The sequence below is a fragment of the Aristolochia californica genome, unplaced genomic scaffold (assembly GCF_029961685.1).
Source record: "Aristolochia californica isolate CCGP_79_NKW_82.1479 unplaced genomic scaffold, dmAriCali1.0.hap1 SCAF_1, whole genome shotgun sequence".
Lineage (NCBI taxonomy): Eukaryota > Viridiplantae > Streptophyta > Magnoliopsida > Piperales > Aristolochiaceae > Aristolochia > Aristolochia californica.
Window position 1 is genome coordinate 9,411,846 of NW_027181770.1, and position 27,173 is coordinate 9,439,018.

Below are 27,173 nucleotides of genomic sequence, written 5' to 3' on the forward strand. Positions count from 1 at the left end.
AAGTGATGCTACGTTAAAATACGGATATTGGATTATTTAAAATCTTCGAGTGAGTCCATTCTAAAGGTCGTTTGATGTAATCAGGCCGAAGTTTGATAATAGCATTCAACACCTTATTGAAATACCTACTAATAATCTAGTTTGATCTATCAAACATCTCTACTGTGACACTATACGATTGTTGTTGACCAACAGTTACGAGAAAATATGCAAATTGTTCTTCCACTGAGATGGTCTTTGTGGGTGATAAAAATCATTCACTATAAAGTATCTCTGCCATTTTTTTAAACACAATTTGATTCATCCTGTAAACTTTTTGAAATTTAACAGGTGATTTCGCTAATGCCTTTTTCCAAATAAATCGGACCACCAATCCCACGAGGACGTAGTGCACGTCTATACCTATGGCTGAGATAGTATCTTCCCATCATGTACATAAGACATGTGAATGCTATCATATTTACAATCCTGTTTTTGTCTTCCATGGAAACCTGCAAATACAATCACCACAACCACAATAACGACTATAAAAATAATTCTTGTTTCTTCCTAACACAAAAACATATCCTATTTTCAATTACACTTATATCCAAATCATATCCAATCACACATCCACAATATTCATCCACACAATAAGAACACAATAATCATGAAAACCCAAATCTTAACCATAATAACATTCATAATCTATCAATGACATGTCTTATAATGTCATAATTAAAAAAACATAATTAAACTTCAAAACAATCGTCCCAAATTAGATAGTGTACTTGAAACTATTGACTACATTTCACTAGCACAATATTTAAGCCAATTGAGTCGACGTTCCACTGGCAGCTTCGTAAACATGTCCTTCTTCGTTTGCATATCTAACAATAGAGTGTGAAACATCAGCTCATGTGGCAGGTTCTGGATTTTCGTGAGGGCTTCATACCAATTGTCTTCGGTGGTTTTAGGTTTTATAGCTTCATGCAATACCGCGGCATTTGAGTTCATTGTATCAAGGAACATGAAATTGTCATCGGTGGACTTTTTCGTTCTCTTTCTACGACGACTTGAAGTTGACGGGTTAGCACTTCGAGACTCATCAGGTGTCAACTCATTCTCTATAAAGAATGGTGAAGGAGTATCTCTACCTAAATCGACATCTTCGAGCATGTCCAAGCGTGAATTTTCTTCCTTATGTTGGACATCATTGCACATGCCTTCGTCATTTTGACTTACTGTCCCCATGGCTATTGAGTTTCCCACTACCAAAGCCAATTTGTCATAAAGGGGACAACCTTGCTGTCTATACTTTTCAACGTCTTTATGCTCCTACAAGAATAAAACATCATTTAGGCGGCTTGGAATAGAGTTCTAGTAATGCAGAAAACATACAAAATGATTTACAGTATATCATAATTTACTAACCTTGATATAGTCTTGCAATATAGAATGACATGCAGTAACTCGATGTGTGGTTGCATCCCAACCGAACCACTAGTGTTGAGACAACTCATTACTGTTTAGTAAGTTTTCTTCCATGATCTTGTTTGATTCTTGAGCTGCTCAACAACTTTTTTATTAGCTGTCTTCATTGAACCTATTGACACAGTCCAAATACACTTCATGCTTCCAAACCCCATTGAGCATCCTGATCCCCATATTGACTTGCTCAACCAAGAGATCGAGCATTTTGTTGTCATCATCGAAGGTCCAAATGACATATGATCGAGGAGTTTGTTGTCTTCTTCCAGCCATTTATAATCTAAATCCGAGATGGTCCTAATGGAAAAAAATTTATCAGACAACCATTACCCGTCGTAGTAACTAGGGACATACAGAAACACAACCAACAAATAGCTAAATACCATGTGGTAGATATTTATAACACCAAAATCTCCTCACCACATGGCAAGAGCATTCCATAGTACTTCAAACATATTCAACAACATTCTAAAATATTTCAAAATTAATTGAACTAATTTCATTGCAGCTGACTAGAACAATGCAAAAACAAACTCATCAAGTCCAAATTCACTGAACACCCCTGGTAGAGCCCCATATGACTACGCAGTCACTACGAACCGTACATCGACATTGATGGGGGTTGGGTTTCGTTGGCTAATGGACGCCCGTGTAGGCGACTCAGCCTTGTTTGAACTGGACTAAACCCCCTAAATCCTAAACCCTAACCGAGAACCCTAACAAATTAAAATAAGCCCCAAAAGTCCCAAACCCTTAAACCCTAAACTTTAAAACCCATAAAAGCCCCAAACCATAAACCCTAGACCTTAAAACCCCTAAAAGTCCCAAACCCTAGACCTTAAAGCCCCAAACGCCAAACCCTAAGCACTTAAAACACTATCACCCCAAAAACCGAGAACCCTATTTAAAAAAAAAAACATAAACCCTAATTCCAGACCTAAAGACTAAACCCTAGACCTTAAAACCTTAAAAGTCCCAAACCCCAACTCTAATCCTGAAATTAAACCCTATCAAGACGAAATTGACCCTAAATCCCACAATTAGGCCACAATCAAGATAAATTACGCACATAAATTAAAATTAAATCAAATACAACACTAAATTAGTTGAAAAAAATTAGGGTTTTGGCTTACCTTCTGAAATTTGGGAAAAACCACCGCCGAATGGGGAAATCTAAGCCCAATCGAAGAAATCGATGCCTAAATGTAAAAAATCGAAGGATATCGAAACCGGAATAAGTTTAATCGAAGGAAATCAGGAGGGGGGGGGGGGGGGGGGGGGGGGGGGGGTGAGGGAGGAAAGAGAAGAGCAAGAATGAGAAGGGAGAAGGAGGCCAAGAGTGAGAAGAGAGGGAGGCCAAGAGGGAAAAGAGAGACGGAGACGGGAGAGGGAGACGGGAGAGGTATAAATCAACTTTCCCCCGTTTTTACTTAAACGAATGAAATGATGTAATCTTACTTCAATTCAATTCTTTCTACACTTACGCCATTATTTGATGGACTAAGTAATGCAAGGGGAATTCATGCCACTTCATTGTGGACTAATCAATGAACTAACCCTTCTCCGATGCCAATCCTTCCTCCCACGTCATCTTTTGCATCAAATGGTAATCAAACGGCTTTGCTCTGATTTGCTACTATAAATTATAAACCGTGAACTCCGGGAACAATTTGACAAATTAAACCTCCCCATCGAAGTTCCATCATGTCTGTTCTGTCAAGTCAAAATTATTTTCTTCCTTACTGTAATCTTTACCAGTTCAGACTTACCGAGGCGTCCTCCGTTCAGATGAATTCTTCTAATTTTTTTGAGTTTTTTTTTTTTTTCGATCTTGCAGTTGTTCAATTCTTTTCCACTGGTCTCAAACAAATCAATGCATGTTCATGTACCCATCTGTAGGTCTTTAAGAAGTTTGAAATAATTTAGTCGTTCAATGTATCTCTCCTCAACATAATTGCATCCACTTGTAGCAGTCTTAATTAATGGATCAGACTTTTTGTTCTATTTTAACACCTCTTCCAGGTTCCTACGTTCTGTCCAGCCACTGGTATCTTAATGGCGGAATTTTTTAGTTGCAGGTTCGCTACACAAACTCGCCGTATAAAGAATCGAAAGAGTACCCACTACCTGTTTGATTATATTACTCCACCTCTCTAAGGTCAGCAATTATGCATCAAACACTAATTAATTTCCCCCACTTTGAATTTCTGCAAAATCGTTCTTCGTACAAGACTAGTTAATCTGTCTACAGTTTGGAATACGATGAAGAAATTACCCCACTGAAGAATTTCCCAGTGGGTAGCTCGTCCGGAGGGAGCAGAGCAACGCGAGAGGCGAGGACCGCCACTGCATCCGTGGTGTAATTCCCCTGGCCGTTGGTCATGGCTGTCTTTGTAAAACCTGGGCAGAAGCAGTTGACGCTTATGCCTCGCCCCTGTTGCTGCTTCGCCAGAAGCCTAGTGTATGCGTTGAGAGCAAGCTTGGAAACAGCGTAATCAGTCCACACCTTTGGCCACCCTCCTTCCTGCCATTTCCCACTCTGCACATCACTCAGAAACTGATCCACCATGCCATCAATTTTCTCCTCGGAAAGTCTCTCTTCATCCAGTAGCATTTTTCTTACGCTTTGGTTCGTTACTTTCTACAGATTGATCATTAAACACAACAAGCTGTTAGTTCTGGACTGCTGGTGGTGCACAATCGAGAAAGTCTTTTAGTCTTAGTGCCTGTCTTACATTCAGTAGACCGAGTCTGGAGCTGATGTTCAATATCCGACTGGCTGAAGCTGACCGACGGAACAAAGGAAGAAGGGCATCAGTTAGCAGCTTTACCCCGTAGAAGTTGGTCTTGATTACCGTCTCTGCGTGCTCCACTGAGTTCTGGTTGATCTGGTTGAAGGAGACGGCAGCATTGTTTACCTGCTCTAGATGTTTATGTAAGAAATTTATTCTTCGACTCTTAAACAATATAAGAACTGAGATGGTTGAAGCGCCTGTACTAGATGAAGGGTTAATTATTTACAAGGATATCTACTACTCCATAGGCGTCGCGCAGCGAGGCGGCAAATGCTTTGATGGAAGCTGGATCGGCTACGTCGAGATGACAGAAGTCGACATGGAGGCCTTCAGCTCGGAGGGACGCGACAGCTCGGAGACCCTTCGTGGGGTCTCTGGCGGTCAATACCACAGTGAGGCCCAGCACTGCAAACCTTTTGACGAGAGCATAACCAATGCCCTGGTTAGCCCCTGTGACGACGACAATCGTGTCCTTACACCACCACCTGAAAAACACAAACACTACCATCGTCAATGATGTTACAGACTGTCAAAGAGATATAATACGTCTGGTACAAGATTGGAAACTCAAATAAAACTTAAAACTTGTTTGAGTTGGTTGATGGGTGTGTATTTGGGAGGAGGCCAGGAGAGACCTAGTTGAAGGGGAAGAAGCGTCTGGTTCCTTTGACTCCATTGCAAAATCTTCAGAGAATCGAAGAATGGGTACTACAAGGGAGAAAAGGGAGAGAAGGCGAAACAGCGCTGGGAAGTGCAGTGCAGCAAGCGCTCGTTTTATAGATTAGATCAGGCTCATTCATGGAGAAATTAAAATAATGAGGGAGGGTGGACTGAAGTTCGTTTTCTTCACCTTGAGAAAACTCTCTGAGATCCCGTGGAAATGGTATTGGGAGAGGAATAAACTAAGGCAAAGCTGTCAATGACCTCCAGCACGAGCGCCGTCCCTAAGTCTTCCAACTAAAAAGATCTAAAAGCAGAATAGCAGAGAAAGAGAGAAAGGAGGTGTTTACAGGATACGGATTTTCATTAAAAAAGGAAAAATGGTAATTTACCCGCGGATGCCTCCATTGACCCAGAGCAGACTTCATCTGGTCTGAATGCTTTCTGGGTATTGAGACCACAAGATTAGAACTGTGAGGTTAACAGACCAGATCGATTTCTGATTAGAAATATCTGGAAACTGAATCCTTCGCAATTTCAAGTAGGGATAAAAACAAAATCACAGAAGATACGGAAGGGACAAGAGCACTTTTCAGTCCACTTAAATCTCAGTTTGGAGTTTGAACTGGAAGGGTTAAATACACCAGGAAAGACAAAAATTATTAATGAAACGAGCGGGTTTACCGGTCTGCTGCTTCCTGGAAGAGACGAGATTCGAGTCAAGGAAGGCAACCCACTGAAATAAACAAATCCATGTCAGGAGCAAGGCACCAAGCAAATCACCGACTTTGGTGAAAATTCCTAGTCCTGAGAACAAACATAATCTCACTCGCCTTTCACGCTCCTCTGCTCTCTAAATAGAAGGTGTAAATGGGTAAGAATCAAAAGATTAAAGAGATACCCAATTATCTGTTTCGATGATCCAATATCTATCTCAATTGAAATGAGTGAAGGACGTTTTTTCCCTCTTTTATTTTCTATTAGTTTTTTCCCTCTTCCAGCAGTAAAGACTGATGAAACACAAAAAGTTGATTTTGAGGAAAGAAGCGTTGGAAGAATATGCAAAACCTCAAAGTGGAGCCGTAGTTGATCGTCTGGTTCGTGTTTGTGACTGCATCTCTGGCATCCACAGGGCAGAAAGTGCTTCAGGGGGACCACTCCGGCAATCCTTGGGGCTCAACTTAAAAAAAAGGAAAAGAAAAAACCTGGAAGGTACTTTCTCTGGTCACGCTTCTAAAGTTTGAACTCTGCACCAATGGAAACAATGCAAAATGGTTGAAATACCTAACTTTCAGTGCCTTCCTCTGCTTTGTTTCCTGTTACTTTTGTAAAGTACAGAAGCTCCACTTACAGGGATGATTAACGGGACTGCCCATTTTTTTATGCCTTCTCCTGTAGTTCTTTAGTAATTTTGATATCTCGTATTATATTGAGACCCTCAATCTAACTGGATAAGCTCGCAAATGGAATTAGAGTGGCATCGTCCCGAGTTCTCACTTCTTTCACATCCGGTCGTCCTCCGATGGAACGTCCAAACCGTCTCTCAGAATCCTTATCATCAATGAAGAAAACTTTTTATGTACACCTGAATTATTAAGGTGCACCTTCTGCCATAATACGAGAACAATTTAAAACAGTCTGGAAGACTCCGTTTCACAATGAATAAGAAAAAAAAAAATTATTAAACTATCTTTTAATACAATAGAGATTACAATTTCATGGCTCCGGTTGCATTTTCTCACATTCATCTCTTATAGACTGGAAAAGCACAGAAGAGAGGTATCTCTCACCAAAACTTGGGAAGACCACCTGCACCATGTAAACAAAGCTAGGTCTTATTTCAAAATATACAGAAGCCTCAGCTCAAGAAGCAGAGCTGAGTGCAGCTCAAATACATCTACAACACTTCATATTCTCAAAATAACATTGTGCAATCCAAAACTGGTTGAGAGTCAAAGAAATGAAGCCTTACCTCAAGAAAACTAGTTCACATGCATTACAGTTTAATTAATTTTAATTAAATCTTAAAACCTAGATGCACACCAGCCGATGACCATGTCCCCAGTCTTTTCCAACAAATGCATTAATATAGAAAAAATATTAGAAGTGATTGAGAATGCCTAGCAAAAGCCCAATGTCGTCCACAGCTGAAGATCAATCTACCTCTTATCTTCCCTACAGTGATTACACTATCTTTGGTGCTAACCTTCAATAGAACATGTCCCAGAATGCAGTAAAAACACTGTTTCGTCGTAACTCCAGGACAGAAAGTTAACTGGGTGAATTGTGCAATATCTGTTGTGCAATACCCTAAAAAAAAAAAAAAACCATCTCAATTGATCTTCTTCAACCACTTCAATTACATTCCAGGATAGAAAATATCCTCAACAACCAATAGGCCTTTCAGAACATCAATGCTCATATGGGAACCTCGCAACAAAAAAAATTGATTTGAAAGTCATCTCCATGGCCTGTTTTCAATTTTTTGTTTTCATTTAGGCAGATCTAATCTAGTTTCCCTGTTATTCAGGTTGGAGCAGATTCAGAAATTGTTTTCATGGTGGTAGTATCAAATTTGACCCAGTCAAATGGGAGAACTCCACTCTCTTTAAAGCCCAAGAGCATACAGGGAACCATAAACTCAACTGTCCAGCAGATGCCTAAGACTCAAAAATGAGCTTGTCAGCCATAGAACATCTGATAATTGCATAGGAAGATCAATCCAGATAAATACTCTCTTTGATATTAACTTTTCATTAGTACCAGAAACTGTATTTCAAAGGTTTTTTATCCTTGATGAAGCATAGACTAAAAGTTCCAAAGTTCCTGAAGCTGATTGGAACTGTCCTTTTTTTTCTGATAAGGATGTATTTATATTCACAAGAGAAATTACAAAAGAGGAGGAAGCAAATCCCTGACAACAAGCGAATGTAGGGTAGCTCCCTGCTTAGCAAACACATCTGCTGCTGAATTTGAGGATCTCGGAATGTGAGACCAAATACAAAATAAAATTGAGGTAATTTCTAGAATCTCCCGAAACATATCCCAATGGCGCCACGGGGGAGGGGATACACACTCACACCATCCAATGACTACCTTCGAGTCCCCTTCGATATGAAGGGGACCGCTGCATTTGTCTCTGAAAACATGGAGCCCGGTGAGGAGGCCATGAAGCTCATTTGACGTAGAATCAGATATTCCTAAAGGGCTAACATATGAGAAAAGCTGATTACCAGAATGATCCGAAATAACCCCTCCAAAACCAGAAATCTCGGGATTACCAAGAGAAGAGCCATCAAAGTTCAACTTAAGGCAATCGGTTTAAGGAGGGATCCATTCCTGCATAATCGGGACCTTTGTCCCAGAGTGCATCATTGCCAAATTTCTCCAAATTTCAAGGATAGGGGTACTCACTAAGGAGGAGAAGGGTTTCTTACTTAGGAGCCAAGAAGAAATATGTCCCACCACTTGGTTCACAACACGATCTGCTGATTCACTTTTTGCATCAAACCGCCTTCGATGGCGTTCATTCCAAAGCCCCCACGGAATTAAACTAGCACAAGCAGAGAGCATCACTATTTCGAGGCTAGGAAAGATTGAAACTGTCCTCACTAAAAGAATTTGATTTCTAAATGTTAGCTAATAAATGCTTCTCAAATAAGGGATCAGAATCAAGTATTTCATAGTCACATGTGGCTGTTTTGAGGTAAATCACCCTCTATTAATCCCAGAAGAGAAACCCTAACCTCACGATCTAGGGGTTGAAGACAAGAAAGATTCTTGTAATCAACAATGCACCCAAAAAGTGCTATACGGACCTCCTTTTCAAGGTCTGTTGATGGTACCCCATAAATCAGTTTCCAGAGTTCAGAGACAACTACCAAATTTACTGAAACTATAAGAAAGTCCAAAAGCCCTAAAAACCTGCAAAATTTCTAGAAAAAGTACCAATTAAAAAACAAATCCTAAAATTTTCACTAAATACAAGAAAATTCCCATAAATATCCAGAAAGTCGCCCTTTTCCTATGGCTAACAGAACTGATCATCAAGTGTCCAAAGTGAGGGCAGAAAGCTTGTTAATTACAACTATGGGTATTTACAAATATCTTGGTTGGTTTCCAGCAGTGAAGCAGTTTCTCATCCCTAAAGATCTATATGGCCTCTTATGGACCACCACCTGCCACTAAACCAAGAAAAAAACGACTGAAGGAAGATACACTAGAGTTGGATATTGGACATTATAGAAGTGAATGTTATTCATCTTGAAATGGCTCAAATGTCTAGAATACACATCATCAGCTATAATCTGTATTCATAATCTTTGAGAACTGTATAATTTCTTATGTACTCGAAAGAAGCTCTGGACAACTTAGCAGCGCTAAACCTTTTTTTCTCAAACATTTCAGTCAGACAATAGATTGAATCTTGGGATGGTAAAAGCAGTTTACTTGAAACAGGTTTTCATCCAAAATTCGTCCCTCCCTTTGGACTGTAAAGGAGCAAGGGAACACCAATACCTTGAAGAAACTTGCATCTTTCACAAACATGGCTTTGCCGTTAATTTATCAGCACAAGGAGGAGAAGATTTGATGGATCTCATTATCTACCATGGATATGATCATTATATTTCTCAACTAAATCACCAACACACACACACACACACAAGGAAATGGAGCCTCCTCCTCAGATCTTATACGCTCAAACCTCCTACTTGCAAAAGTATGGGAATTGAACCCTTTATGATGTCCTATTTCTGTCTGGCCACTTGGACTAGATGCTTAAACAAACTGAAGACGTCTTAGAAGAGGGGCGCTAAACACAAATCCTTTAACCAAGATCATGTGGGTTTTAGCTACATCCTAGCCAGATATAGGATTTTAGAATATTCTTCAGCATCAGTTGCTCAACCAATCAAATTAAAACTTAGTCCCCAATTTTACTAGCTGAAAATATCCCATGTAAAGCTGTAATAACTGCAATGCTATGAAGGATCCAATTTGCATATACTGATTGAGATTTCTAGAGCCAGTCACACCATTTCCGAGAGCTCTTATCAGAAGAGAAAATGTTTCTGACTGTTTTGTCGTCTTCTCCCCAGAAGAAAATGGCCAGGCTTACAGACCTACACAATTGAAGAATGGCCTAAGAGACGTGGACAATAACAATGGGGTGCAAACTAAATAAGGTACGAACAAGGCCCAATATAACACTCATCCTACTCTATATCATACTAAAGTTGGCTCCAGGTCCATCTCAAAATGACTCGCCAAAGTTAGAAAGCTTCCCAACTAATAATAACCACAAACATTTCCACCCATAAACATAAGTGGGATTGTTGCACTAACAAAAGCAAATCCAATTGAGATCTTCTTTGCAAGTAGTAGACGCTTTTAGCTTCAAAAAAATCTGCACACAACATTCCAGGAGTAAAAACATTTCTATTTTTTTTTTTGGTCTCTATTCTTCTAACATTCTTTAAGACATCTTTGCCTTCATGTGTCTGTATCAATAAAGTTATTTTACCATCTTTTTAAAGGCATGTTTCTAATTCTAGAAAAGACAAAACCAAAAATTTCTTGAACAATTCTCATTATTTAAAGAAAAAAAATCAACAGGAAGGATTAAAAAAACACATAAAATACATACTGCAATTAGTTTGCCTGCATTTTCTGCTCGTTTCCCAACCCTAATAGCAGCAGCAGTGGCTGCACCAGAAGATATACCTACCTGTATATACGACGTTCAATTTTCAAAAACAAGGAAGAGGCAACATGGTAAATTTTAGCGACTTGAACATGCATGACAACAAATGCGCAGCTACTTACAAGTAGTCCTTCTTGAAGGGCCAACTGTTTTGCAGTTTCCACAGCTTCATCACTGGAGACCTGTATTAAAAAGTGAGATATGATAAATTGGGAAGGCCAATAGTCCAGAAGTATGAAGACTCTCATGCATCATTTTATAGTATAAAATTTTGTAATATGAATTGTAAGAAGGATAAAAACAAAGGACACAGACAACAAAGGATAAAAACCCCAAATAACTTATTTTATTTTATTTTAATATTGCTGTTTTTTAATATTGGCTACACCCGGACCCCAGTGAGATCTGAATACAAGAAGACCCCACACTATAAACCCCCATGTGGCCACTGAGCCAAAGGACCAATCCACATAGATAAAAAAGAAATATTTACAATTCAGGGGGTTGTTTAAGCACACTATCCTGATAGTAAATTGGTATTTTTTAATTAAAAATGGCCAGTTAACACTTGTTTGAAAAAACATATTGAATAAATACAATTTCCAACTGACTGAGAACTTGTTCGCATAGAAATCTTCTCACGAAGACGGCATACAGAAATACTTTTTAATTCCACACATCAACCAATTGATAGATGCAAAGAGATTGATTAAGTTTAACCAGAAAAGCACAAAAGTAACATGTAAGGAGCACCAAGATCAATAAAACTATTCACTTCTCAAACAAAAATAATCTATCTACCACATTTTACTAACCAGAAATACCAAAAATCAATAGTATTTTTTAGAATTTCATTGAATATTAGTATTTTTTACTAACCACAAAATAAACCAAATAATCTATGTAACACATTTTACTAACCAAAAATATACAAAGAATTTCATAGAATAATAGTATTTTTTTTAAATATAGAGTATTAGTATTGACAAACATAATAAAATCAAACCACAAAATCAAACCTCTAATACTTCATCAACCACTTCGAGATCTAAATTCTTAGGTACAAATCCTGCTCCAATGCCCTGAATCTTATGTGGACCTGAAATAGTAAAGACCATTACAGATTAGAAAAACTATTAGAGAAATGGGTTATATCCCAAATAAGAGACTGAAACAGTATCAATTTCAGATGCTTGATCTTGCAAGATCGTTCTGTTGTAAAGTTTTGACGAATAAATAAAGAATATTTTTTATTTGATGTAGAATAACCAAAAGAACTAATAAAATAAGAAAATATTTTTTATTTTATGCAGAATAACCAAATGAATAAAATATTGGCTTTACCAGGTTTTCCCCCTGAAAGTATATTGCTTTCTGAAGGCTCCACACCAATAACCTAGAAATCACAGTGTGAAATGTAGTGTCAACAATTCAAAGCACCAGAAACCACAAATTTTAAAATCCTGAAGAATCTCACCATAAAAATTCTGAACAAAATAAACACATCCCAGAAAGAACAATACCTTTATGTTAGGGTTTTTGCTTTTCAAAAACCTACCAGCTCCTGTTATAGTTCCACCAGTCCCAATTCCTGCAACAAATATGTCCACCTTGCCTCTAGTATCCTCCCAGATTTCAGGACCCGTTGTCTCAAAGTGTATCTGCATCAAGAGGAAAATTCAAATATTTAACCCACGATTTTTTTTTTTTTTCAGAAGTTGATCACACACCCACACTATACTTCATACCCCTGGTGAGACTTAAACCCAAGACCTACACTAGATGCCCTCCCATGTGACGATTGAGCCAAAGGCTAGATCCACAAGCTTATTTTCAACTCCACTCTCACCTTTGGGTTTGCTGGGTTGTCAAATTGCTGAAGCATGTAAGCATTAGGTGTATTGTTCACAATCTCTTCAGCCTTTTCAACAGCTCCCTTCATGCCCTTTGCTGAATTTGTAAGGACAAGTTCCGCTCCAAATGCTCTAAGAAGGATACGCCTTTCCATACTCATTGATGCCGGCATTGTTAGTTTCAGCTTGTATCCTCTCGCAGCAGCAATAAAAGCAAGCCCAATTCCAGTGTTTCCACTAGTGGGTTCCACTAGAACAGTCTTAAAAACAATAAAACAGAATAAATCTCGATATCTAAACAAACTGGTTACAAAGTAAGCAGAAAATATTCTTATCTCGACTATAAAAAATTCCTCTTGTAGGTAAATCAAGAAGAAGAAGTGAAAAAAATTACTGCTATGTTTACCTTTCCAGGTGTAATTAATCCCTTTTGCTCAGCATCAGCTATCATACTATAACCTATCCTAAAATAAGAGACAAAAGAAAGTTAGAGTATCTTAATTAACTGCAAGGGAACATGTAAACATAGTTTCAGAGAAAAAATAGTTACCTGTCCTTAACGCTGCCACACGGCTCCATTATCTCAAGCTTGGCACTGATATTTGCGACACTCCCCTTTACTATATTATTCAAATAAACCATAGGAGTTTTCCCAATAAGCTGTTGAGAAACAATTGGAACACATTCAGAAAACTACATACATCATAGAAGTCAAAGTACACGAACATCTAGTTCAAAGTAAACAAAGAGATTTAGTTAATACTTTCACAATGAGAAGATAGCAGATTTTGTAAACCAGCAAATTCAACTGAGTTATAAAAAGTAAACATCAAGACTTGATACCAAAATTCTCAGCCCCTCTAGTTAGCTAGGCAAGGGGCCCTAGCAGCACCTCACTGTAAGATCTACTTCTCTTCCCCTTCGACCCTTTTGTAGCTTTTTGCTTTGGTGTTTTTGTGGCCCACCTCTTGTACTCCTTGCTCCCCTGGGAGTTTTCTTCAATGGACTCACCATTATAAATTTTAAAAAAAAATTATCCCAAAACAAAAATTTTGCAACCATAATGTGCATTTCGTTATATTTATCTTTGAAGTAGAGAAGTGTATTGGAAATTACATTCAAAGGTATGAATTTTGTGTTGTCCTCTGTTAGAAAATGGAGTGCTATAAAGCAAACATAAAACAACAGCGAACCTAGGTACAACTTCCATAACGGATTCTCTACATTAAATAGACAGTCCTAACCAAGGTGAAGCTTAATCCCAAGTTAAATGCTAAAATAGAAGTTTTAAACAAATGACACAAGGAAGAACATAGAACCACAAAGTCAGGGGTGTTATCTTTATATAGATAGATATTGGAAGGTACAAAGAAAGAGAGACACGGCATAATCTGCCGAACTTCTCAAACAGCTCACAGGTGCCCTATTCGCATTGAGGTTCATGTGTCATTGGAAAACAAAAGGCGTCCAAAAGGACCAAAACGCTAACAGTAGAATTACCGTTGACTTCTATCGGTACCACATTTAGAATACAGCTACTCAGAAGACGCATTGAGAATAATGAGAAACAGTCATATATCAAAATTTACACAAAAATCCAAGAAATGGTTCATCTTCTAAAAGAGTCAAAATACCCATAAAAGAAGCCCTAGAACACAATTCAGTCGCCAATCAAAACAACATCTGCGAGTAACATTATACACTTTACACTAAAACCAACATTAATTTGAACGCCTCTTTACTCCAAACGTTGACCAAAGGAACAAAATGGTTCAAAACGAGACCTTTATGTACTCACCTGCGAGACGTCTTCCGCTATGTTCAGACCTTCAATTTCAGTGTGAGGCTTGACAGAAACTGCTTTGCAAACGATGGAATGCGAAAATTCACATTTCCCCCCATTTGACGAATTTCTTTTAAGGTTAAGAACAGGAAGAAACTGAGAGTGACTGAAGAGAGAAGACTGATTGGAAAATCCCAACTTCGAGTTGGGAAAAGATGACAGAGGCGATGAAAGAGAAGCAGAAGCCATGGCTTGGAAGAGAATTGGCGAAGGCAACGAAGACACAATCCTAAAGATCTTTCCCTCGCCAGTATATATACCTCTGGGCCCTTCTCTGCTGTCAGTCTTCTCCGGTTCAGGTTCCGTAATAACTTAACCAATGGGTTCGGTTCGGTTTGGTTCAGTTGGGAAAATTTTGAATAAAAATAATTTCAACCCGTTCTCACGAGGGTAAAAAATTTGAAAGAGAAATTCTGGATTCAGAAAACCCATAAAAAAGAATTACAGCAATCGTAAATCGTAATGGTGAGAAGGCGCAACATCCGAAGTATACATATATATGGATGTAAGTAATTCAATTCCCTGATTCTTCGTCTTTCTCTCGATTTACACCTGGAAAGGCCAGGGCGAATCGCTCATATCCTCCTGCTGCACCTTGGAACTCCTTTTCATGGCGCTGCTGCTTCCATAGGCGTAGTACCTCAACACAAAAGCAAGCGCCAGTGCCACCCACTCCTAACAGAAATAACAATGCAGAGCCCGCCGGCCAGTTTCAGTCTCATCGATCCATCCTCTTCCCTGACGTAAGATTTCAGTGACTCGAGAAAGTCCCCTGTTCTGGTGAACACCAGGAAGGCGACAGACCCTTGGAAGATGGCTGTCAGCACCGTCGCGACCATGTGCACATCGTAGCATCTATTCGTCCTCTCTGCTTCTTTCTCGACAGTCCCTCTCTCTCGACGTTCAATCGTCCTCACGCCTCTGGTCCTCTGCAGGAGATCATCTTCAGTGATGTTTGTTGCGTCTTCTCTCTTCATGTGGTGAGGGGAGTGACCCATGTTGTTGGTAGAGACTTCCATGATGGCAGGGATGAGGCCTGGGTGGGCTGCCCAGGTGCCGTCGTGACCGGATCGCACCGCTCGTATCTTGTCCTTTCGGATCAGTTCCGGGGCTGCCTCGTTTGCCACTGGATCGTCTCTGATCGGATTTGAGCTGCCTGGAGAAGGGAAAAACACAGATGAATCATCGTCAATCAATGGATTTCAATGAGGGAGGAAGGAGCTTTACCATTCCCCCCGTGGCGTCGACTCCCCGCCGGTGACAATTCCGGTTCCTTGAATACTTTGCTATTCCTAAATACATTATGAAATTCATAAAACTGAATTAAAAGGAAGCAACTACGCATAACAAACAGAAATTGATCATATCCTGTTTTTCATTTGTTATTTTTCCAAATCATTTTAAAAACTTTCTTCCAAACTTAATTTGTCACGTTTGATAATATGTGTAACACCAAATAAACAATTCTTCGTACGAAATATCTTTAAAACTTTATTGATATAGGGATAATTCTAATGCCATCGGGATCCATCTCTCAATCTTTATGACTATGACATAAGAAATTTCATCATACTTTTTATATCAAATTATATTGAGAGAAATCGTTTAACCTCATTAAACCTAAATCATTTGAAACAAGTAAAATATCATCTACATATATGACTAAGAAAATTATTTTTCTCTCACTAACATTATAATATATATTGATCCATGGTGTTCTCCATAAAACCAAATGAAAAAGTAACATCATAAAATTTTAAATACCATTTACAGGAATACAACTATTCCTTGGTTGAATAGTAAGAAGTTGGCCTAGTAGTGGACATGATCAGGAGAAATTTCTCAGCTAAACAATCTATTGATTTTGGTTTAGTGCATTAGAGGAGAGAATTACCTCGGCATACAAGAAGAGCTTGGTGTAGAGGAGAAGAAGAAGAGAGATGAGACATAGAACAAGTGAATTATGTCATATTTTCTTAATTTTTAGGACATTGCAATGATTGTCTAATGCCACATAGTGAAATCGATCAAGAAGTGGCTTAATAAGGGAACTAGAAGTTCTCAGCATATGGTATAGTATAGTGGTTCAATACCATAGATAATGCTCTTGAGTACACTATGATTAATTACATAAAGGGTAGTTTTACTTGAGGGAGAAAGAAAGATAGAGGCAAGAGAGAGAGAGAATGGACAGTTTCTTGAAGGCTTTTGTCAATGTGTTTGCAATTAGTGGAAAGAGGGGTATTAAATTTTTATTTACAAGGAATATTTCATGCTTAACCTTGTAGATAATTAATATATGTTTGAAAATTTGCAACCTGTGTTTAAGTGTATATTTTTTCGATTGTGCTCGACGACTACACATTGGTTCCATTTGGAATTAAGAATTTGGAGGTCCTACAACATGCTAAAAAAAATGAAAAACAAAATCCATGGTGGAAGATTTATCCTCCATGAGTTCCAAAAAGTTAAATAAAAAAAGAAAGAAAAGCTCACTCAATTTGTATAAACCAACCTTTATTTCTCGCAATATGAAATAAGCATTCACATTTAAATCTCACCATATAGTACATCCCATTTTATGATACACTATTCATCAATTTACATAAGATATCTCATCTATCAATTACACACTTTGGCATGCACAACCCTTGCTTCCAACATGATCTTCGCTAGAATTACTGGATTGCTTGGAATCGTCTGATGTTGAAAGAGTTGTAAACCTGCAAATACCAAACCTAGTAAATATGTAACTCTGACTAATAATGTCAGACTTAATTTGTGATGGCCACACAATTCCAGTAATTTGGGAAATAAGTATTGGAATTTGATATTTTGGTAAATAGAATTTTCAAATCGGGTATTTTGGTAAATATCCCTTTAAACAATAACTCTTTATTCGTTTTTGACTAATCAATGGGTGGGTACTTAGTACTCGATAATCTCCCACATGACTGAGTGCATTCATGCGTACCCTCCTTTTTGTGAAGGCTACAGATTTAACTTTCAAAGTCAAGAGTAAGAGAAATGTTTGAAGCAACTAAGAACGATGTTGTACATCAGCCATAGTCACAAGTGATTAATGCCAGTCACTTCAACGAGTATGTGCCATTGAGTTCAGGCGAGGGGTTCCTTTCCTTATCATCATCAGAGATGACATTTTTGTTACCAAAAAGAAAAAGAAGATACCTTGTGGACATTATTGTCTTCTTCTCCAAGAGGAAAAACCACAAGTTGCCACGTTTTGTTGGATTGTCGATCCAGCGAGCGCTGCAATGCACATGTGCGTAAACTGTTTCTTGGAACTATAGCCATGTTTTAGTGCAACTAGAGTTGATTTCATGCTATTTTTAGTTTTGTTTATTTCATTGACCGTTAAGTTGATTATGAGTTCAAAGAATTATGAAGAAACTGCAGTAGATAGAACTTGATTTTCTCAACTTATTTCTTTTCTCGTTTGTACTCTACATCATAAACAGTTGAATGTGCATTCTCTTCTTTTTTGCATAGTTTTTCTCCTTGGCTTATTCTTGGTTGGTTCATGGGTAAGTAGTCAATCAGGTCAGAGTTCATCTTTTAGGTTTTCTGGTTGTGGGGTAAATGTACTGAAAATGGCATGGCATGAGTGTTGTGATTGATGTGAACATACTAGTTCATATTCTTGCTCAGCTCTCAACTTGAAATCCAATGCGAAAATCCATGTCTATCTTGGAGTCTGTAGGCAAAGTGAAAGTGAATTACCAGTGTAATTCTCTCTCTCTCTCTCTCTCTCTCTATGCTCCTATCCACTTCCCTCTTGATAGGCCCTCTCTCTCGACCCATCTTCAATGATGTTTGTTGCATCTTCTTTCTTCATGGTTTGGATTTGGTGAGGGGAGTGAGCCATGTTGTTGGTAAAGACTTCCATGATTGCAAGGATGAGGCTTGGGTGGGCTGCCCAAGTGTCGTCGTGACCGGATCACACCTCTCGTAGCTTGTCCTTGCGGACCAGTTCCGGGGCTGCCTCGTTTCCCTTCTGAATGTCTCTGATCAGAAATTGAGCTGCCTAGAGAAGGGGAAAACACAAATGAATCATTGTCAATCAATGGACTTCAATGGGGTGAGGAAGTTGCTTTACCAATCCCCTCATGGCATGGACTCCCCGCCGATGACAAGTCCAGATAAGGTGGCCGGAGTAGCTACTCTTGAAGTGTTGAGCCATTCCAACTTGCAAACGGTCTGATATCAGCCGGTCATGGTGTGCTTGGAAGGTTTTGACATAACTAAAGACGTAATCTCATTTTCCACAGTTCAACCCAATAGAGTGTGGTCCCTAGATTCGTACAAAATTTCATCCATTTGAAACATTGTTGGAGGGTCTATGTCAAAATAGTAGTGCAGATGCTCCTTCTGGGCAACCCTGCAACCTTCTCCGCCCTTTTGAATGCCCTATTCCATATGTTGGTCTCCCTTCCAATTTCCAATTTTGGTGTTAGAAACTAGACGAAGAGAAACAACAAGTTATTAACTAGGTCAATAGGTAGAAGAAGTTAGGATACCATCAATTGTAGTAAGCCAGAATTGTGTAGATGGTGGCGATTGTGGTGAGAACATTCAAGAAAGCCCATAAAGTTGGCAAAATTGATCATCTCCCATGGGCTCTTGAAGCCCATGAAAACCTTTCACCTAGTTTTATTTTTAATTTTTAAATTATTTATCTTATTTTATTAATTGAAAAGCTAAATAAAGTTAAACTCATTCTATATTTTCCATTGTGCATACCAACAAAGGTCCCCCCCCCCCCCCCCCCCCTTGATACTTCCTGGAACGATTTTAAATGTTCATACAGAAGTAAGGCATTGAGATGGCCTTGAGCATTTCTCTATATCATTTTTAGGGAGTTTTAATTTAACTTAACAATTCCTTAGGTTGAACGATACCAAGACTGTGGTTTGGTGGACAAGAAGAGAAAAATTCCTTACATGAGTATTAGGAGGAAGACTGAACGGGAAATGGAATATGTCTACTCACATAAATTTAGATTAGAAGTTTTGATGGTTTAAAATTGTGCTCACATAAATTGTATCTTCCCACTTAATGGAAGTTGGAATTTGGATTAAAATGATTGAATGAGAAATGGAATATGTAGCACAATTTCCACAAAGAGCAAGAGGTGAAAAAAAAAAAAAAGACTAAAGACTCTAATAAGACATGTGTGAATAATGAACCATTCTTGTGCACCTAAAACATCATTCCAAGAAATTTCAATAAGTATTTCATCATATAATATAATAAAGCTTTTTATGATATATTAACCTTCCTTTTAGAACATCTAAGATTTACACTTCTACATTCAACCTTCAGAGAACACACATTTCTAAATGTTCAAACCAATGGTGTCAGATAAAAGAACTTGTAATGGGTTTAGTTCAAATAGTGAGCTTGCAACAAACTTGTGTCATAATGTTAGGGCAGTTCCAAGGATAGATGTGATATCCACAATATGAAGGCCTGACAGTAGTTACTTTATGTGCAATTTCTTTGCATACTTTCAACTCGTTTAATTCAAAGATTGAGTTTGTTGAACCATGATTCATGTTAGGAGTGTTTGTTGGAGTCGATTGGGATACGAGAGGTTGTAATGAATGGTAGGGAGAGAAAGAAAACAATAAGGATTCCCTGATAGAATAACAATAAAGAATTCACATTCAAACAAGAGAAAAGAGAGAGAGAGAGAGACTTATACAACAATTCCTTGGTTGAATAGTAAGAAGAAGTTGGCCCAATAGCGGACATGATCAAGAGAAATTTCTCAGTTGAACACTAGATTGGTTTTGGTTTAGTGCACTAGAGGAGAGAATTACCTTGGCATATGAGTAGGAAGAGGTTGGTTTAGTGGAAAAGAAGAATTGAGATGAGACATAGAACAAGTGAATTATGTTATATTTTCTTAATTTTCAGGATATTGCAATGATTTTCTGGTGTTGCATAGTGAAATCGATCAAGAAGTGGTTTAAGAAGGGAACTAGAAGTTCTCAGCTTATGGAATAGTATAGAGGTTCAATACTAGAGATAATGCTCTTGAGTACACTATGATTATTACATAATGGGCAGCTCTACTTAGGGAGATGAAGAGGAGAGAGAGAGAGAGAGATGTTTATTGAATGCTTTTGTTAGTGTGTTTGTAGTCAATGGAAAAAGGGGTATTAATTTTTTATTTGCAGGGAATATTTCATGTTTAACCTTGTAGATAATTAATATATGTTTAAAAATTGCTTAGATGCAATAAAGGGTGCTTCAACAAACTTGTGTTCGAGTGTATATTTTTCACTTGTGCTTGACGACTAGATACTGCTTCCATTTGGAATTAAGAATTTGGAAGTCCTACAAAAGCAGAAAGACAGAATCAATGATACGAGATTTATCCTCCATGAGCTTCAAAAAGTTAAAACAAAAAGAGAAAGAAAAGCTCACTCAATTCGTGTACATCAACCTTTATTTTTCATAATATGGAATGAGCATTCACATTTAAATATCATCACATGGTACATCCCATTTTATGATACACTATTCATCAATTTACATAAGATATCTCATCTATCAATTACACTTTGGCATGCACAACCCTTGCTTCCAACACGATGTTTGCTAGAACTACTGGGTTGCTTGGAACCACCGGATGTTGAAAGAGCTGTAAACCTGTAAATACCAAACATAATGAAAATGTAACTTTGAATAATCAAGTTAGACTTTAAGTTGTGATGGCCACAAAATCCCTTGGTTTGTGGGAAGGAAGAGGAGGACATAAAGAACAAGTGAATTATGCATTATTTTTTCTTATTTTTAGGACTCAGAAAGTGTTAAATGGAACATTGTGAATTTGATCAAGAAGAGACTTAACAAGAAGAAATAAGTTATCTACTTTTGATACAAATAGTGGTTCAATAACAAACTTATGCATTTGTATCATTGCATGCTTGTTGCTTCTTTATTTAATGGGAAGCTAAGGCCATGCGTTATCGACTTAAGGAGATGAGGAGGGTAAGCAAGGGGAAAGAGTGAGAGATGTACGTTTCATTCTTAACCCTCAACATAATTGGTATCAGTAGATCACTAACAAATCGAAATTTCATCTAGTTTTGCTTATATATGACAATTGTTACTAAAGCAAACTTGCCCGATGTCCAAATATACATTTAAAAGAAGAAAAACATAAACTATAGTGCACATACTTATCTACCATAGGCTAAAACTATTCTTTTCTATACACCATTCTAGCATTCAAATTTCAATCTCGTCATATATTTTGATATACATAATTTACGATACATTGCATTAACCTTCCTTCACTGCCATCATGGAATTACACATTTCAACCTGTTTCAAACTTGGTTATGGTTTGGGTGATTGTTGGAGTATGATGGCACATGCATGATTGCTTGGAACCATAGAATGCTGACATAAATTTAAACTTGTAAATACCAGAAATGATCAAAAACTAGTTAACTGTCGAATTACGATGTTCACAAAAATAAAAGTTGGCAATAGTTACATTCTGGGTAAAGAGAAGAATGTTAGCCGCATTCCTTTTTTTTTAGGTTTAACCCATTATTACATAGTTTATCTTAGATGTAGGGATAATAGGCAGTTACAACTTCTTCCTCTTTTGATGGGAAATAGGGTTTTGAGAAATTGTAAGGGATCTGGTTTAACAAAGAAACTTGTGTTTTTCATTGACTAGATGTTGGATAGACTAGATGATTTTCTGTAATTTCCTGAAATTTTGTCTGCCATGGTTGAAGGTATGCATCGTGGGCTTCCACTTTTATTTTTATGAATTTCATATTGTTTTAGAAATTCTGACTTACATTTGGTATCATAGCACAACCTTGCCTTGCCATCATATTTTACTATTGAATTTTATTATTTTTCATTTTTTCGTCTAAGAATTGAATTGGTTTTCCAAAGAGTTTTCGGACATGGTCCCTGGCTATAGACATCGTCATCTAGTTTCAGTGAGACAACTTGTAGATTGTCGTGGATGATGATGGGTTATGAGCCTGTGGGAGGGAAATGTGGGTGGCCATCGTTTGGGTCAATAATTCACTTTCATTCAAATAAAAATAGTTTCACACAGTTCTCATGAAAGTAAAAATTTTGAAAAAAAAATTCTGGATTCAGAAAACCCAACATATTCCTGCTTCAAATAAATCCAGAGTTTTTAATCCTCATTCGAACAGATTATTTTCACACGAAAATTGTTTAGATTCATTGTACCTTACGTTGAACTGTAGATTAAATCGAACGAAAGATTAACAGAACAATATGTCACCAAGTTGGAGAGAAAACTGGGAAAAAAAAAACTTTAATATCATTAAGGCGGAGAAAAGTTACAGAGAACAAACCATGAATGAAACAACAGAGAGCGTGGAGAAATTTAACTTCTTTCTCTCACATAAGAATAACAAATGAAACCCACAAAAAACAATTACAGCAATCGTAAATCGTAATAGTGACAAGGCGCAACACCCGAAGTACACACATAGATGTAAGTAATTCAATTCCCTGATCCTACGTCTCTCCCGATTTACACCTGGAAGTGTGAGGGCCAATTGCTCATATCCTCTTGCTGCACCTTGGAATTCCTTTTCATGGTGCTGCTGCTTCCATCTCCTTCCACATAGGCGTAGTACTTCAACACAAAAGCAAGCGCCAGTGCCACCCACTCCAAACAGAAGATAAGAATGGAGAGCCCGCCGGCCAGTTTCAATATCATCGATCCATCCTCTTCCCTGACGTAAGATTTCAGTGACTCGAGAAAGTCCCCTGTTCTGGTGAACACCAGGACGGCAACAGACCCTTGGAAGATGGCTGTCAGCACCGTCGCGACCATGTGCACAGCGTAGCACCTATTCGTCCCGGCCGTGATGGCATGGCATCCGAAGATGGCTCCTCCGATCGTCCATAAGTGGAGGAGGATCAAGAAGAAGCCGCAGATGGAGGGGACGAGGCGGAGGGACAGGGTAAGGAAGATGCAACTGAAGGCCGCTCCGAGGAGGATGTAGTTGCAAAGGAGGAAGATTTTGTGCGTGTGGAGGTGGGTATCAGTCACCGCAGAGGAAGAGGATGGGTTAATGGATAGACCCATTTACGAAGCAATTGAAGGAACCGGAAATGGGGCGTTTGAACAATCTACAAGAATCCCAAACGGAGTGTGGACGGTATCGATTTACCGGCGATTGAAATTGATCGACAAGCGAAGAGGAGATCTTTCAGGCAAGGTTTGAAGAGACTGGGGAGAAGTTGTCGAAATGAGGTTGCAGTGGGGACTTATTTGATGGCTTTCAGGAGGGGAAATACGACCGTTGCAAGTGGGACATGTCAGCATCTGAATGTAACGGCTAGTTGTCCTCGAATACCTTTTGTTGTTAAATATAAAAGTTAGATCAGCCTAAAAACTTTCACTCTCTATGTGAGATAATGCAAGATCATTCCTTAAATTTAACTAATAAGCAACCCAAAACTATGGAGAAGGACATTTGTCTTGAAGAAACTAGATTCTTTCTAGGGCAAAAGACCTGCATCTTTATCTCCACCATGTACAGGAGTCAATAACGTGTTTAACTTTGCCTGTTTTTGTTGGAAAACTGTTGTAAATCATAATCCAGAATTTACAACATGTCAGAAAATTAGAATTGAATATAAACATACCTAGATCCATTCCGTGAATTTGCCTGTTTACTGTGACGAACAATTAGAACGGATATTGATGTTATGGTCTTTCTCAACTAAATCGCATTATTCCTCAATGGGACCTTCGTCTCTCTTCCGAATGGGGAGAAGGGAAACAATGTGTGATTTAGTATATTGGGGACTATAACTATGTTGTGTCTCCTTATATAGGGTTCCCATAATTTCCTATGGTATTTACTCAATTAGCCTATATTCACGATCCATATCCATCGCCCATTCTTTAATAGGCTTAACAAAATTAGATCACTTAATTTTAGCCCATTCTATTAAAAATAGAAAATATAATTACATAATAAATATATTACCGAAATTAGAATAAAAAATGTAAATTTCCTAACAGTTTTGTGTACCCGTATGGGGGAGTCATTTGAAGCCTAATCACTTCTCTTTGGAGTTGTTAAAATTCGTTCCGAATCCTGAATCTAATGCAACGAATTCATTCCCCAACTTAGCCACCTCAAGAAAGACCCAAAAAGTTATTTGTCTCTGAAACTTTTTAGGCTTCAAAAGACGAATTCCAGCACAATTGAAAGAGGAGAGTAGGCAATGATCTTCTCTGCAGAATCGAGGGAAACCCATATGAGAAACCAAGCTTGGAGACAAAAACCAAAATGTTGGAAATATTCCCACATCAGACGAGGCAGGTTAGGCAGGGGAGGGGACCAGGCATGAAGAGCTGGTGGCGAGCTTCCATGGTGGAGTACAATACATGATTCCACTTTTCCCCTTCTTTTTTCATTGTTTTCCAACTAAAATGATTTTGGTTCTTTCTTCATCATAACACAACAGTCTTTTCTCCCCGTGATTCATTCCTTGCTCTATATAAGAGGAAAGTAATCTCCAGTTCTGTTCTCACCCAATCCATCTCCTCTTCCTGTTTGCTGCTGGACCGGACGTGCTCTTAATGTTAAGAGTCTCCTCGCTTTCTGTTTCTTCTCTTATGTCGTCATATTCTAAGTTGTGCTCTATTAGTATTTTGGTGAAACCAAACTAATTTATTCTGCGATTACATGAAAGAGCGCATTCATACCCATTTACAGGATCCTATAAAGCTTGGAGTTTCAAAGGCAGGAAGAAATTGCATACTTCCCGAGTGAGACAGACGGAAGCAAAACTCGTTTTGATCTCTTTGCAGGTTTCATGTGTGGGGAAATGAGGGATGAAAGCGATGTTGTGGAGGTTCAATCTGAAGGGCATCTTTACAGATAGTAGAGAGGGTAAAGTGGCATCAGATTGAGCCTCGCCAATATCGCAACACTTCCCCAAACCCATCCGTTGTCAGAAGAATGATACACAGGCTGGACAGCCATCCAGCATAAGACGATCTCTTACTTACCAGAAGGAACAATTCGTGACTTCATGCGTTTCAGTTTTTCAAATTTACTTTTAAGTTTGATCTCAGAAGTGGTTTGTTTCTGATCTGCAGGTTCGTCTTCCTGACTTCCGGGGCTCCCACAATGTGCTGTTCCTGAAGCCTCTAAAAGAGATGACTCAGTAAAACAAAACATCTCCCACCCGATCACAAAAAAATACAGAATACAACTGTACATCAGAGCCAAGGTTCCAGGATATTCATTTCAGGAGTTGATATCCAGTGGCTTCAATCTCTCCCAAATAGATTTGCTTGTCACTACTGCAAGATCCAATTATAGGCACATTTGGGTGGAAAACAGTTTCATTGACAGATCCGGTGTGACCAGGAAGTTTATATAAAATCCGCCGGCTTGTTGTATCCCAAATATAGACCATCCTATCTGCACTACCAGCTGTCACCTTACTGCCATCAGGAGACCAACTACATTTCAATAAGTTCTTCTCAAGGTTATGCTGGTGCCCTTCCAAAATCTTCACAAGACGATTCTGCGGGGCATATGGGCGCATATCCCAGACAAGTAGAGTGCAATCCATGTCATTGGTCAGGAGATATGAGCCATCAGGACTCAGCTGCATGCTGGTTATCATTTCTACATGGCCCTGGAGAGTCATTGTAACCTCCTTTCTCCGTAGGTCCCATATCTTCACATCGCTGTCTATACCACCAGTGAAGATCTTATCTGCACCATCTGAGAAGCTGACAGCCGTGATTTGATATTTGTCTGGGAATGTCTGGATGGCACCTCTGAGACGGAGATCCCAAAGTTTGCCAGTCCCATCGTCGGATCCACTGATAACAAGAGGAGGTCCCCGACGAGAGAGGGAGCAAGAGTTCACAAAAGATGAGTGTTCTGCCATTTTCTTAACTTGCTTACCTGTTTCGACATCCCAAGCCCTCAGGGTCTTGTCAGGACTGGCTGATACTATCTGACTACCATCAGCAGTCCACTGGAGATCAAGAACTGCATTCTTATGTCCTCTTAAAACCATGTAATTTTTGCAATCACCATGAACATTCCAAAGAAAAATATCTTTGTCGTGGGATCCTGAAGCAATCACAGTACCTGATGGGTTGAATTTCATAGTATATATAGCACTTTGGTGGCCTGTAAGCGTGTCATTATAGGGGATTCCAAGCTAGAAGTTCGCTGTTTTCCATTTGTTATAGATTGAGTACTATGCGGAACCGTAGCCCATTCCATTCCTGGCCTTGGACCAGATGAAACTAAAGCACCTTCACCTTCTCTTGACACAGCAAGCATTATGGTGTACAATGTCAACAAACCCCACCAACTTCTTTCCCTAATATGCAACCTATAAATAAAGAGAAGAAAAAACATGAAATGTAAAATCCGGGAGAAGCTGATTATATAAGACATCTGACCAATAAAAAAAAAACATACGCTACTAAACTACGTTACCCAGCTAATGCAAAATAATTTCCACAAGAACAACTAAAACATTTACACTGGCACATAATGGCCACTGACATGGTGATAAACAAATTTCAATTTATTAAGGGGGGGTTAGTCCACAATGAACTTGAAATGAAGTGAAGAATTCAATTCATCTTAAATGAATTGATTCAACTTCAACTCATCCTTGAATGTTAGTGTAGACGAGTTCCAATGCATCGGAAAACAGATTCCAGTGTTAGTACCCCCAAATGAAAAGTATGATATAGATAAGAGAATGAGTTACCTTTTATAATATACTTAAATAGAACATATACCTAAACAAAT

General features: G+C 38.5%; 3 protein-coding genes and 2 pseudogenes across 3 annotated transcripts; all 5 read right to left on the reverse strand.

The window, feature by feature from the left end:
• Positions 1-3,625: 3,625 nt before the first annotated feature.
• Positions 3,626-5,363, reverse strand: LOC137958858 ((+)-neomenthol dehydrogenase-like). Its single transcript, XM_068806045.1, has 4 exons — positions 4,901-5,363; positions 4,492-4,750; positions 4,206-4,388; positions 3,626-4,111 (listed from the first exon to the last, which is right to left on the reverse strand). The coding sequence occupies exons 1-4, from the start codon at positions 4,939-4,941 to the stop codon at positions 3,716-3,718; spliced, it is 879 nt and encodes a 292-aa protein (XP_068662146.1). The 5' UTR covers positions 4,942-5,363; the 3' UTR covers positions 3,626-3,715.
• Positions 5,364-6,413: 1,050 nt separating this feature from the next.
• LOC137958868 (cysteine synthase, chloroplastic/chromoplastic-like) lies at positions 6,414-14,540 on the reverse strand. The gene is made up of 10 exons (XM_068806057.1): positions 14,281-14,540; positions 13,033-13,142; positions 12,889-12,946; positions 12,479-12,742; positions 12,153-12,290; positions 11,974-12,025; positions 11,649-11,728; positions 10,752-10,811; positions 10,573-10,653; positions 6,414-6,734 (listed from the first exon to the last, which is right to left on the reverse strand). The coding sequence occupies exons 1-10, from the start codon at positions 14,512-14,514 to the stop codon at positions 6,642-6,644; spliced, it is 1,170 nt and encodes a 389-aa protein (XP_068662158.1). The 5' UTR covers positions 14,515-14,540; the 3' UTR covers positions 6,414-6,641.
• A 426-nt stretch (positions 14,541-14,966) lies between these two features.
• On the reverse strand, positions 14,967-21,660 carry LOC137945866 (malate synthase, glyoxysomal-like; annotated as a pseudogene).
• A 993-nt stretch (positions 21,661-22,653) lies between these two features.
• On the reverse strand, positions 22,654-23,604 carry LOC137958882 (uncharacterized). The gene has a single exon (XM_068806081.1). It carries the CDS (start codon positions 23,450-23,452, stop codon positions 22,892-22,894), a length of 561 nt encoding a protein of 186 aa, XP_068662182.1. The 5' UTR covers positions 23,453-23,604; the 3' UTR covers positions 22,654-22,891.
• A 1,967-nt stretch (positions 23,605-25,571) lies between these two features.
• Positions 25,572-26,693, reverse strand: LOC137958875 (uncharacterized; annotated as a pseudogene).
• Between the last annotated feature and the right edge of the window lie 480 nt (positions 26,694-27,173).

Excerpts from the sequence above, each read along its gene's own strand:
- LOC137958858 (XM_068806045.1), bottom strand. The coding sequence starts at position 4,941 with ATGGAGTCAAAGGAACCAGACGCTTCTTCCCCTTCAACTAG. Across the intron at positions 4,751-4,900 it reads GCTTCTTCCCCTTCAACTAG|GTGGTGGTGTAAGGACACGA; the intron begins GTCTCTCCTGGC and ends TGTGTTTTTCAG. Across the intron at positions 4,389-4,491 it reads ATGGAGTAGTAGATATCCTT|GTAAACAATGCTGCCGTCTC; the intron begins GTAAATAATTAA and ends CATCTAGAGCAG.
- LOC137958868 (XM_068806057.1), bottom strand. The coding sequence starts at position 14,514 with ATGGCTTCTGCTTCTCTTTCATCGCCTCTGTCATCTTTTCCCAACTCG. Across the intron at positions 12,947-13,032 it reads TGTGGCAGCGTTAAGGACAG|GATAGGTTATAGTATGATAG; the intron begins GTAACTATTTTT and ends CTCTTATTTTAG. Across the intron at positions 12,026-12,152 it reads GCAAAAACCCTAACATAAAG|GTTATTGGTGTGGAGCCTTC; the intron begins GTATTGTTCTTT and ends TGTGATTTCTAG.
- LOC137958882 (XM_068806081.1), bottom strand. The coding sequence starts at position 23,452 with ATGGGTCTATCCATTAACCCATCCTCTTCCTCTGCGGTGACTGATACC.